Genomic DNA, 13,787 nt, shown 5'->3' on the forward strand with positions numbered 1-13,787 from the left:
CCACAGTGCCACTTCTGGTTTTCTGATCGTTAATTGGAGATGAGTCTCCTGGTTTTCTGGTTGTTAATTGGAGGTGAGTCTCAGAGACTTTCCTGCCCAGGCTGGCTTCAAACCACGATCCTCAGATCTCAGCCTCCTGAGTAGCTAGGATTACAGGTGTGAGCTACTGGCACCTAGCCAGTTCTCACTTTTTTACTCAGGTCTGGTGACCTACTAGTTGAGCCACAACTTGACTTGCAGATTTTGGTGGTTACTTGGAGATTAACTCATATACTTCTTCCTAGGCTGATTTAGAACTAGGATCCTCTTAGTCTCATTTTTTTTTTATGACCATCTGCTTGGAATTTCCAGACAATGTGGAAATAAATACCTTATTAAATACTGTTTCATTATTTTCCCTGTCTTCCTTGTCTTTCTCATTCTTCTGTTTGTTCAGTAGTTGCCTAGTTTGTGTTTTCTCTGAGTGTTCCAAGATTACATTTAGAAGTAGTTAGAGCTACATATACCTGGATTTTTTTTCCCTCAGTCCTGGGGTTTGAAGTCAGGGCCTGGGCACTGTCCCTAAACCTTTCTATGCTCAAGGCTAGTGCTCTACCACTTGAGCCACAGCACCACTTTTGGCTTCCTCAGTTTATGTGGAGGAATCAAACCCAGGGCTTCATACATGTAAACAAGCACTTTACAACTAAGCCACCTTCCAGTCCCATACCTGGAAATTTTATTTGTGTTTGAGCTTTCTTGTATAGTAAGGAAGTAGACTTGAATAGGCTTTCAGGTTCAGAGTCTTGTACTTGCTAGGCAGTGCTCTACTGTATTTATTAGGACTTTTTTCAATGATTTTTTTTAACTGTCTTTTAGAAACAGCTTGAGAAGATTATAAATTCATACCAGAGAAATAAGAGAACCATTAATATAAAGACAGCAGTATTGCATCCTGTTTTGAAATCAATCTGAGAAAACTTTGCGGCCATAAATTCAACCTTGTTGGACAATATGTGAGAAGTAATGTTAAAAAAAAGACCATCTGCTTTGAGTGGCTGTCCAAAAGCTTTCTGCCTTACCACATATAGTAACTACTGGTAAAACCTGGAATAAAGTCCCTGTGCATGCCAAGAATGTTACAAAGTCTTCCACCTGAAGCAGATCTTCAGTATGATGAAATGTATATAGGAGAGAAACCTCATGATTATAATAAATGCAGAAAAACCTCCTGCTTGAGGCAAAACATTCTAGAGCCTAAGAAAATGCATCTGAAGGTCAGGTGCTGGTGGCTCATGCCTAACATCTAGCTACTCAGGAGGCTGGGATCTGAGGATCACAGTTTAAAGTGAGCCATGGCTGGAAAGTCCATGAAACTCAAATCTCCATGAGCCAGCAACAAAAACTGGAAGTGATGCTGTGGCTCAAGTGATAGAGTGCTATTATCAAGCAAAAACAAAAACAAAAACAAAAATAACCCTTGGGCTGGGTAGCTCAGTGGTAAAGTGCTTGCCTAGCATGCATGAGGCCCTGGGTTTGATTTCTCAGTGTCATGTAAGCAGAAAAAGCCAGAAGTAGTGCTGTGGCTCAAGTGGTAGAGTGCTAGCCTTGAGCTGAAGAGCTGAGGGACAGTGCCCAGGCCAAGAGTTCAGGCCACACGACTGACCCAAAAAAAAAAAAAAAACCACAACAACATGCATCCAGGAGAGAAATCACATGAATGTATTGAATGTGGCAAAGTGTTCTCTCGAGTATCATCTCTTAATCTCCATTTGAAAAGTCATACAGGGAAGAAGACATATAAATGTACGATGTGTGAGAAAGCTTTTAGCCAGAAGAGAAACTTTCTTTCTCATCAGAAACATCATATGGGAGAAAAGCCCTACGACTGTGTTAAAGCTAATCAAACACCAGCCTTCATGAGACAACAAAGAAATCACTCAGGAGGCAAATCGCATACATGTAAGGCCTGTGGCAAAGCTTTCAGTGGCAAATCTTATCTCCATGAGCATGAAAAAATACATACTGGAGAGAAACCTTTCCAATGTCATCAGTGTGGCAAAGCCTTCAGTCAGAAGCAGTATCTCATTAAACATCAGAACATCCACAGTGGAAAGAAACCCTTTCAATGTAATGAGTGTGGCAAAGCCTTTAGCCAGAAAGAAAACCTCCTCATCCACCAGAGAATTCACACAGGAGAGAAGCCTTATGAGTGTAAAGGGTGTGGGAAAGCTTTCATTCAGAAGTCAAGCCTTATCAGACACCAGAGGAGTCACACTGGAGAGAAACCCTACACATGTAAGGAGTGTGGCAAAGCCTTCAGTGGCAAATCAAATCTCACTGAACACGAGAAAATTCATATCGGAGAGAAACCTTATAAATGTAATGAATGCGGAACAATCTTCAGGCAGAAGCAGTACCTCATTAAACATCACAATATCCATACAGGAGAGAAGCCCTATGAATGCAATAAATGTGGAAAAGCCTTTTCTCGAATCACATCACTCATTGTCCACGTGAGGATTCACACAGGGGACAAACCTTATGAGTGTAAAATATGTGGTAAAGCCTTCTGTCAAAGCTCTTCACTCACTGTGCATATGAGAAGCCATACTGGTGAGAAACCCTATGGATGCAATGAATGTGGGAAAGCCTTCTCCCAGTTCTCAACACTTGCTCTGCATATGAGAATCCATACTGGTGAAAAGCCTTATCAGTGTAGTGAGTGTGGCAAAGCTTTCAGCCAGAAGTCACACCACATCAGACACCAGCGAATTCACACTCACTAAAGCTCTGGGAACATTTTGTATTTGGGGAAAACGTGCAGTGGAATTTATACTTGATGATGTATCAGGAAATCTGTTTTCACATGAAAGTAACATTCACCTGGTGACGCTAGCAACTCAAAACTGAAAGACTTAAGATGTTGAAGAAGAAATATCAGGGTGTAATGAAAGCCTATAACATGCCCTTCAGGACTCCCACAACAAATATTACTTCAGGAGTATTTTCGTTCAAGATTAAGATCTAGCCAGGTCCTTATGCCTGTAATCCTAGCTACTCAAGAGGCTGAGGTCTGAGGATTGTCATTTGAAGCCAGCCCAGGCAGGAAAGTCCATGAGACTCTTCTCTCCAATTAACTATTAAGAAAAAGCCAGAACTGGCACTGTGGCTCAAGTAGTAAAGCATTAGCCTTGAGCAAAAGAAGCTCAAGCCCCAGAACCTACATGTGCACTCACAAACATCTCTAGAATCTATTCATGGACATAGCATGTCCCTGGATGGCCTACCAAACATGTTAAGACATGGTATGAGAGATAGGATTTGAAATTAAAGAGACATTATTTTTGTTACATGCCTTACCATATATGTAACTTTTAAACCTATAGTCATCAGAATTCCTTATCACTGGGGTTGTAGAAAGTTGAGACTGAGGCAGAATATTAAAGGTATCTATATGTGCACCAATTTAAAAGGAGCTGATAATGAGTAGTGGTAATATCTTCCAGATTCTTGGGGAAATTGTGGATGACATAAAATGGTCTCAGGGTTGTTGGCTCTTCTTATGGACACATATGCCTGTGTCATTATATTGGCTAAAGCATTTATCAAAATTTCAAAGGTGTTAAGGGCTACAATGGAAAAATAAAAATAGAAATTTTATAAAGATTAGTCATAAAACCTTGGGGTTAGAATTTCCTTTTTTTGTGTGTGTGTGGGTCCGGTCGTGGGGCCTGAACTCTGAGCCTGGGTGCTGTCCCTCAGCTCTTCAGCTCAAGGCTAGCACTCTACCACTTGAGCCACAGTGCCACTTCCGGCTTTTTTTTTCTGCTTATGTGATGCTGAGGAATCGAACCCAGGGCCTCAAGCATGCAAGGCAAGCGCTCTACTACTGAGCCACCTTCCTAGCCCCGGGGTTAGAATTTCTAAACTAAATACCAGAATACTTAGCTATTAATTTTGAGTACATATACATAAATCCAAGAAGTTGACACCCACCCAAGGAATCCTGTACTAACCAGCCTGTTCATAGCATGAATTATAGTAGCCAAAATTGAACACAAATGTTTGTTGGTTGTGAAGCAGATGGATAAAATGTGCTCTAGACAACAATATTCTCTATCAGTTAAAATACAATAAATTAAACGGTGCTGGTGGCTCAACCCTGTGATCCTAGCTACTCAAGAGGCTGAGATCTGATGATTGTGGTTTAAAACCAGCCTAGGCAGGAAAAACTGTGAGACTTGCCTCCAGTTACCTACCATAAAACTGGAAATTGCCATATGGCTCAAAGTGGTAGAGTACTAGCCTTGAGGAAAAGAGCTCAAGGCCCTGAGTTCAAGTCCCACAACTGTAAAAAATAAAAACTGGGCACTGGTGGCTCAAGACTGTAATCCTAGCTACTCAGGAGACTAAGATCTGAGGATCACGGTTCAAAGCCAGTCCTGACAGGAAAGTCCATGAGGCTCTCATATCCAATAAACCACCAGAAAACCGGAAGTGGCACTGTGCCTGAAGTGGTAGAGCACTTGACTTGAGCTGAAGAGCTGAGGGACAGCGCCCAGTACCAGAGTTCAAGACCCACAACCAACAAAAAAATAAATACAATAAAATACAACAAATTAAATCTTTGATAAATCATGTACAGTGGAGAAATTAAATACTAAATTTATTGTAAATGATGCCTCTGTTTAGTTAAATAAAATCAACACTAACCCTAGTACTAACTCTTGGTTATGGAAAACAAAAACAAAACAAGCTGGGTGCCAGTGGCTCACATCTGTAATCCTAGCTATTCAAGAGCCTGAGATCTGAGGATCACGCTTCATAACCAGCTTGGCAAAAAAAATCCTCATGAGAGTCTTGTCTCCAATTAACCACTCAAAAACCAGAAGTGGTGTTGTGGCTCTAAGTAGAGCACTAATCTTGAGCAAAATTTCTCAGGGACAGTGCTCAGGCTGAGTTCAAGCCCCACAATTGTTCCCTCCCCTCCCCTAAAAAAAGCATAAATCAAATAGATGCTCAATGTCCAAAAGTGGTTGCCTTTTAAAAGGGGGATGAAGGGGCTGGGAAGGTGGCTTAGTGGTAGAGTGCTTGCCTTGCATGCATGAGGCCCTGGGTTTGATTCCTCAGCACCACATAAACAGAAAAAGCTGGAAGTGGCACTGTGGCTCAAGTGGTAGAGCGCTAGCCTTGAGCTGAAGAGCTGAGGGACAGCGCCCAGACCGAGCTCAGGCCCCATGACCAGACCCCCCCCCCCAAAAAAAAATAAAATGGGGATGAAGAATTGAAGACAACAAGGTAAGGGATACTTCACCTTTACCTTTTTCTCATTGGAAAGATTCCATGACTGGGGATGATGGCACACTTGTAAACCCAGCATTCTGGAGACTGAGAAAGAACAGTTGTGCAATTTGAGGCCAGTCTTGTTTACATTATCTAATGTCTGAGATCCTACCTCAAAAACAAAAAGATTTCATATCCATATGATAAAACATTAATCTGACCTGTGGCAACACATATTGGTTTTAACACATATTGGTTATGTTACTTCTTAAAACAATGGTGGCTGGAAATGGCACTGTGGCTCAAGTGGTAGAGCGCTAGCCTTGAACTGAAGAGCTGAGGGACAGCACCCAGGCCCTGAGTTCAAGCCCCACACCCGACAAAAAAAAAAAACTTATTTGTTAAAACAATGGTGTCTTACACCTGTAACCCTATCTATTTAGATGGCTGAAATTGGATGGAGGATCATGGTTTGAAGCCAGTTTGGGCAATAAAGTCGTTAAGACTTATTAACCAGCAAAAACACAGAAGTGAGAATGTGGCTCAAGTGGTAGAGTGCCATCCTTGAGTGGAAAGGCTAAGAGATAGTGCTCAGATCCTGAGTTAAAGCCCCAGTACTGGAACACACACACACACACACACACACACACACACACGACAGTTGGCCTGTCTTAGCCTCCATTTTTCTTAGCTATCCTATATACCAGTGCATAGTAACTTGTAAGACAAAAGATTTACAACTTCTTCGGAAATGTTTCCTAACACATAGTATAAAATTGTCTCCATAGTTTTCTGTTCTTTTCCTATGTGGTAACGTATGTATCTTTTTAGGATGGAGAGAAATCCAAACTAATTGAGAAAGTGTTTTCCCCATTTGCTAAATTTGAAACAATGGGATTTAAATTATGGGAGCATTAGTGAGAAGGGATGACTTGGCATTGTAAGAACAGAGAGTAGAGTGATATGTCTCCACTTTCTGCTCTATTTCAGCCACCACTCCAGTTATCAGCATATTTTCATATATTTGGGAGTGTCATGTTCTGTAAATTATTCCTCTTCGTCCTTTTCCTGAGACAAATTTCACCACGCCTTCTGTCACAGAACACCAAGCCGGATTCACCTCGGGCAGAGTCCGTAACAGCGCTCGTGCTGGGTCCGATAGCATTCAAGGAAGTCTGTGGTGTGTGCCCAATGGAGGCTTCTTCGTGACAACCTAGAACAGGTGGCCAGATTGGAGTCTACCGTTCCTCGGTCTGAACTACATTTCCCAGAAGTCTCAGCGGGTCGGATTCTCTTCGCGCGAGACTTTTTCTCGGCAGCTGTGTCACTTGTACGGATAGTACAGAGGATCCGAAACGTTACAGACTGGGAAGGGCTGTCTGTTGAAACTATGGCTGGAGGCTGGTTGAGGATTCCGAGAACCCTTCGGGGTGGAGTTTGCTGAAAGGCTAAACCTCCGAGGGGCGTTGCTGCGAGGGGCGTTTTTCCTATCGGCGGAACCATAGCTAACGGCTGGTAGCAACTCTGAAGCTCGGGAGGCCATCTTGTTCGCGTCTGTTCCGCCTCCGACTACGCTTCCCAGGAGACCCTTCGGCATCTCGCGGTAATTGAGTCGAGGTCACGCGCTGGCGGGACCTTTTATGCTTTCACCTGTGATTGCTGCAGTGCTGAGGGGGGTTGTGCCGTTTGGGTGGGGAGCGTGTGGGGCCCGAGGTGAGGTACTGCCCCGGGAGGGCGGAGCCCAGTCCGGAGCCTGAGATTTGTGCAGGCCTGAGTGGAGATTGCAATTGTGTTACTGTGTCTGCGTGATGGGTTGTTGCAACCGTCCGTTTAAGTGATTGATGACTATTTCTTTCGAATGGGAACATCCTGTGCAGACCCTGTGCTGTGCTATGCGTGTGTTTGTGTGTGTGTGTGTGTGTGTGTGTGTGTGTGTGAGAGAGAGAGAGAGAGAGAGGTGGGGGGGAAGGGAGAGGGAGGAGGGAGATCGAAAGATTTGCACCCTCTGCGGCACTGTGCGAGGGTGTGGGAAAGTTGTGACTCGGGTGTGTTCGAGTTTGCCCGATGGTGGTGAGTGAGTGTATACCCATGGGACTACGTGCAGCATGTGGGAATACCCGTGAATACTGCTTCATGGTGTGATTGATTGGTTCATGCGATTGGTGTAGGTGTGTGGTGCCTGGAACCACGCATCTGTGATTGTGAGGCAGTTACAAGCTCACCTGTCCATTTTGTGTCCTTGCGTGTGTGACCCTGTACCTCCGGATAGGTGACACATGGTGTGGATGTGGGTATTCTATAGCCAAATACTGTATCATTGTGTGTCTGTGATTACATCTTTGTGATGTATTACATTATTGCACTATAGTTTTTCCCCAGTTTAGAACTTCACGTGAACACTGACATGCGGTTGTCTTTAGTAATATTTGGAAAACAATATCGGTGAAACCCATATTAGATCTCATTTGCTTCATGGAATTTCTTTGATATGTTGTAGTCCAGGCTTTGAAGCATATGTGACAAGAGTCCATGAGATTCTTGTCTCCAATAAACTACTCAAAAATCCAGAAGTTGGGCTGGGAATGTGACTTAGGTAGAGTGCATGCCTACTATGCATGAAGCCTTGCGTTCCATTCCTCAGTACCACATAAACAGAAAAAGCAGGAAGTGGCACTGTGGCTCAAGTGTTAAAAGTGCTAGACTTGAGCAAGCCCTAAGGTTGGGACATGCCCATGCCCTGAGTTCAAGCCCCAGAGCCAGAAAAACAAAACCAAAAAACAGTTACAAAGACAACTTTTAGATATATCATGTATAATAAAGTGCACAAAACTTTTAAGTATATTAAGTATGCAGATACATAAAATGTCTTACGTCACTGCCAAGAAATTAGACATAGTTAGGCAAGGTGGTACATACCTGTAATTCCTGCATTCTGGAAGTTGAGGCAGGAAGATTACAAGTTTAAGGCCATTTTGGACTAGGATAGTAGATGTTTCTCTTATGACCTTTCTAGTATAGGAGAATACCATCCCCTTGCCGGGCACCGGTGGTTCATGCCTGTAATCCTAGCTACTCAGGAGGCTGAGGATCATGGTTCAAAGCCAGCCCTGGCAGGAAACTCCGTGAGACTCATCTCCAAGTGGTGCTGTGGCTCAAGCTGTAGAACGCTCACCTTGAGCTGAAGAGCACAGGGACAGCGCCCAAGCCCAGAGTTCAAGCCCCACAACCTACCCCCTAAAAAAAGATTACCATCCCCCCAAAACATATGTGTATATTGTCTCAGATATAATGTTACTATATATCATATATAGAATGTGATATTTTACATATATATGTTATGGTACTGGAGCTTGAACTCTCAGCCTTGTGCTCTCACTCAGCTTTTATGTTCAAGGATGGTCCTCGCCGGGCGCTGGTTGCTCACGCCTGTAATCCTAGCTACTCAGGAGGTTGAGATCTGAGGCTCTCAGTTCAAAGCCAGCCCGGGCAGGAGAGACCGTGAGACTCCTATCTCCAATAAACCACCAGAAAACCGGAAGTGGCGCTGTAGCTCAAGTGGTAGAGCACTCGCCTTGAGCTGAAGAGCTGAGGGACAGCGCCCAGGCCCAGAGTTCAAGCCCCACGATCGACAAAAAAAAAAAAAAAAAGGATGGTCCTCTACTACTAGAGCCATGCGTCCTTTCAGATTTTTCCTAGTTAGTTGGAGATAAGAGTTTCTCAAATTTGTTTGCTCATACTGGCTTTGAGCCTTGGTTCTCAACTTCCTGAGTAGCTAGGTCAGGCCTTGAGACATGACTGGAAACCCAAGCCTATTGCAAACTGAATTGACCAAAGTATATCAAAACTTGAAATGTGGGCTGGGAAGGTGGCTCAGTGGTAGAGTGCTTGCCTTGCATGCATGAGGCCCTGGGTTCGATTCCTCAGCACCACATAAGCAAAAAAATAAAAGCCGGAAGTGGCACTATGGCTCAAGTGGTAGAGCGCTAGCCTTGAGCTGAAGAGCTGAGGGACATCACCCAGGCCCAGAGTTCAGGCCCCACGACTGGACCAAAAAAAAAAAAACAAAAACTTGAAATGTATAGTCTTTGAGCAACTATATGTTTCAGAATTAAACATTCAGAATTGTTGAATACCACAAAAATTATGGTACATGCTTAAGGCTACTTATTATTAGCATTATTTGTTATAGTGAACAACTGGAAACATCCAAATGATTTTTGGCTATAGACTGATTTGAATAAGTTAAGTAGATCCATATGATGAAATGAGGTTGGATGGAGGTGTAGCTCAGTTGGTCCAGTACCAGCTAATGAGCAAAGCGTCAGGTATCAAGTTCAAGTCCCAATCTGGCAACAACAACAAAAGAAATATGAGGCATTTATTTATTTTTATCTTTACAAAACTGATATACAAAAGATTACAATTACATAAGTCAGATAAAGAGTACATTTCTTTTTGACAGTATTAACTTTCCCCCTTCCAGTTTTTCCAATGTGAGGCATTTTAAATATAATTATATATAATAGTATTTACTACTTATCAATTACTCCAAGATTTATCAAATAAAATGGCAGTCTCTGGCAGTATGTATTATGTGCCATAGAGTTATATATTTGTATATGAATAAATCTGTGTGTATATAAACATATTCTCCTAATCATGTCTGTGCTGCTCAAATGAATCCTGTTCTAGTCTAAAGACTCTCAAGTTAGGGATAAGAAATTTGCCTGTTGGGCTGGGAAGGTGGCTCAGTGGTAGAGTGCTTGCCTTGCAAGCCTGAGGCCCTGGGTTCGATTCCTCAGCACCATATAAGCAAAAAGAAAAAAAGCCGGAAGTGGCGCTGTGGCTCAAGTGGTAGAGCGCTAGCCTTGAGCTGAAGAGCTGAGGGACAGTGCCCAGGCCCAGAGTTCAGGCCCCACAACTGGACCCCAAAAACAAAAACAAAAACAAGAAATTTGCCTGTTGTTACAGATAACTGTCAGGTGGGTTGGTGTGTGTGTTGGAGTAAAATGACAATTCTGGATGAAAGTCTATTAAGAGCTCCTTTATCTTCCTTTACCTCTCACAGCTCTGCCCTTTTCCTAAGGAGTGTTCAGGAACAAACATAAAAGCCAAAGCCATGGCGCAGGTAAGACGCTGTTGTTTTAAACTCAAAAAGAGGGCTGGGAATGTGGCTTAGTGGTAGAGTGCTTGCCTAGCATTTATGAAGCCCTGGGTTCAATTCCTCAGTACCACATACATAGAAAAAGCCAGAAGTAGCACTGTGGCTCAAGCGGTAGAGTGCTAGCTTTGAGCAAAAGAAGCTCAGGGACAGTACCAAGGCCCTGAGTTCAAGCCCCAGGACTGGCAAAAAAACAAAACAAAATAAACTCAAAAAGAATATTTCTCCCACTCTGGACACTGAGGTTTGACCTGAGGGACTTACATACTTGCTTAGCAGGCATTATATCCCTGACCATGCACGTGCCCCTCCACTTGTGCTCCCAGCCCCAAAAGAGTCATTTTTACCTCTAGGCCCACTTAAACATTTACTTTCCTCATAATAATTCTTTTTTTTTTTTTTTTTTGGTCGGCCGTGGGGCTTGAACTCTGGGCCTAGGCGCTGTCCCTCAGCTCTTCAGCTCAAGGCGAGCGCTCTACCACTTGAGCTACAGTGCCACTTCCGGTTTTTCTGGTGGTTTATTGGAGATAGGAGTCTCACAGTCTTTCCTGCCCGGGCTGGCTTTGAACCGCGATCCTCAGATCTCAGCCTCCTGAGTAGCTAGGATTACAGGCGTGAGCCACCAGCGCCCGGCAATAATTCTTTTTTTTGGTGGGAGGGGTTCAGTCGTGGGGCTTGAACTCTAGGTTTGAGCTCTCAAGGCTAATGCTCTACCACTTGAGCCATAGTGCCATGTCTGGCTCTTTCTATTTATGTGGTACTGAGGAATCGAACCCAGGGCCTCATGCATGCAAGGCAAGCACTCTACTGCTGAGCCACATTCCCAGCCTCCCATGATTCTTTTTGTATTTGTTAAAAACAAACAAAAAACCCAGTGGCTCATGCCTGTAACCCTAGCTGCTCAAAAGGCTGAGATCTAAGGATCACTGTTCAAAACCTGCCTGGACAAGAAAGTCCATGAGACTCTTATCTCCAATTGACCACCAGAAAACCAGAAGTGGTGCTGTGGCTCAAGTGGTAGAGTGCTAGCCTTGACTTGAAGAGTTGAGGAACAGCGCCCAGAGTTCAAGCCCCATGACTGACAAAAAAATAATAATAATAATAAAAGAGGAAAAACAAAACAACAGAAAAAGCCTTTCCAGCAGTTTAGTTATAAGCAGTGCCAAAGTACTTACCCATACTGTAAAGGTAAGGTTCTTTTCTATTGGTGGATATATTGATTGATTGGTTGATTTTTCTGATACTGGGGCTTGAATTCAGAGTATGTACCTTAATTTTGTGTGTGTGTCCTTAAGGCCGGTGCACTATCCCTTGAGCCAGAGCTCCACTTCTGGCTTTTTGGTAATTAATTGGAAATAAGATTATGGATTTTTTTTTTCTTTTTATGCCAATCCTGGGGCTTGAACTTGGGGATTTGGCACTACCCCTGAGCTCCTTTTTGCTCAAGGGTATCACTCTACCACTTGAGCCACAATGCCACTTCTGGCTTTTTCTGCTTAGGTGGTACTGAGGAATCGAACCCAGGGCTTCCTGCATGCTAGGCAAGCACTCTTCCAATAAGCCACATTCCCAGCCCCTCTCATGGACTTTTTTTTGCCCATGCTGGCTTCAAACTGCAATCTTCCTCATTTCACCCTCCTGATGGGATAGGATTGGAGGCATGAGCCACCTCGTGCAGCCATCTATCCTCCTGGCATTTCATTTCCTCTAAATCATGTTCTGTCTTTCCTATTTAGAGCCACTTCATTAATCAAGTCATACATGGTTGTTGTTCCAGGAGGCAGTAGTGTTCAGTGATGTATCCATAGACTTTTCTCAGGAGGAGTGGGAATGCCTGACTGATGGTCAAAGAGATTTATACAGAGACGTGATGCTTGAGACCTACAGCATTCTGGTTTCCATGGGTAAGAATGTCTGTCCATACCCTTCACATTCGTATTTCAGGAGGTCTTCAAATGCAAAATGCTCACTATCAGTTGAAAAACCAGTTGGAAGCCAGGTGCAAGTGCTCATGCTAATAATCCTAGCTACTCAGGAGGCTGAGATACATTACAGTTCAAAGCCAGCCTGATTAGGAATGCCCATGAGATTATTATCTCCAAAAGCTGGAAGTAGAGCTGTGGCTCAAGTAGTAGAATGCCAGTCTTAAGTGAAAAAGCTCAGGGCTAGTGCCCAGACCCTGAGTTCAAGCTTCAGTACCAGCACACAGACACAAAAAAAAAATTGGAGTTCTACATCCTGTTCCCATCGGAGTGTTCTAAACATTTTAGAGTTAGCAATAAAGGCACTCCATTAAGTTATGGAAGACATTTGGAATCTAGTATGTTACATACTTCTGTTGTACTTTTCTTTGCCTCTTTTTGTGATTTTTTTTTTTTTTTTTGTTGGTTGTGAGGCTTGAAATCAGGGCCCGGGTACCATCTCTGAGCTTTTCTGCTCAGGGCTAGCATTCTACAACTTTGAGCCATACCTCCATTTCTGGTTTTCTGGTGGTTAGTTGCAGATGAGAGTCTCATGGACTTTCCTGCTCCAGCTGGCGTTAAACCAGGAACCTCAGATCTGAGCCTCCTTAAGTAGGTAGGATTATGGGGATGAACCACCAGGGCCCAGTGTTAAGTCTTTCTTTACAAGGGAGGAAATGGACTTGAATTCTGAAGTATTGCCATTATACATTCCTCTCTACTTTTTTTTTTTTTAAACATTTTTTTTGGGTCCGGTCGTGGGGCCTGAACTCTGGGCCTGGGTGCTGTCCCTCAGCTCTTCAGCTCAAGGCTAGCGCTCTACCCCTTGAGCCACAGCGCCACTTCCGGCTTTTTTCTTTTTGCTTATATGGTGCTGAGGAATCGAACCCAGGGCCTCATGCATGCAAGGCAAGAGCTCTACCACTGACACCTTCCCAGCCCTCCTCTCTACTTTTTTTGTGTGTTGTCAGACCTGGGGTTTAAACTCAGAAGCTGTCCCTGAGCTTTTCTGCTCAAGGATAGTGTTATCCCACTTTGAGTCACAACACCATTTCTGGCTTTTTGGTAGTTACTAGAGATAAGTGTCCCACAGATTTTCCTGCCATGGCTAGCCTTGAACCATGATCCTCTCATCTGAGCCTGCTGAGTAGCTGGGATTACAAGTGTGAGCCATTTGCTCTTTACTCATGACTTCTTTGGTTGGCAGGACATTCCATTTCGAAACCTCATGTGATTTTGTACTTGGAGCAAGGGAAGGAGCCTTGGTTGGATGGAGAGCTGACAGTGGAGAGAGGCCAGTGGTCAGGTAGGTGACGTTTGACAGGATCCAGTCCAAATGGTTAGTTGAGAAACAATTTCCTTGTGATGCTACCCAGGAAACTTCCCTTAAAGTCTTCAGA

General features: G+C 43.6%; 1 protein-coding gene across 5 annotated transcripts in view; it reads left to right on the forward strand.

The window, feature by feature from the left end:
- The window catches only part of LOC138811112 (zinc finger protein 14 homolog), a 99,143-nt gene that overhangs the window by 41,696 nt on the left and 43,660 nt on the right, over positions 1 to 13,787 (forward strand). Inside the window, exons 1-5 of one of the 5 annotated variants that reach the window (XM_069998712.1) lie at positions 2,777 to 3,287; positions 6,256 to 6,868; positions 10,334 to 10,393; positions 12,204 to 12,330; positions 13,595 to 13,693. In XM_069998712.1, coding sequence (XP_069854813.1) covers positions 10,385 to 10,393; positions 12,204 to 12,330; positions 13,595 to 13,693 — 235 coding nt within the window. In that variant the 5' untranslated portion in view covers positions 2,777 to 3,287; positions 6,256 to 6,868; positions 10,334 to 10,384. The other 4 variants (XM_069998713.1, XR_011367324.1, XM_069998716.1 and 1 more) reach the window with 4 other exon arrangements.

This window comes from Dipodomys merriami, unplaced genomic scaffold, assembly GCF_024711535.1.
Source record: "Dipodomys merriami isolate MVZ:Mamm:240054 unplaced genomic scaffold, mDipMer1.0.p SCAF_52, whole genome shotgun sequence".
NCBI classification, from domain to species: Eukaryota; Metazoa; Chordata; class Mammalia; order Rodentia; family Heteromyidae; genus Dipodomys; species Dipodomys merriami.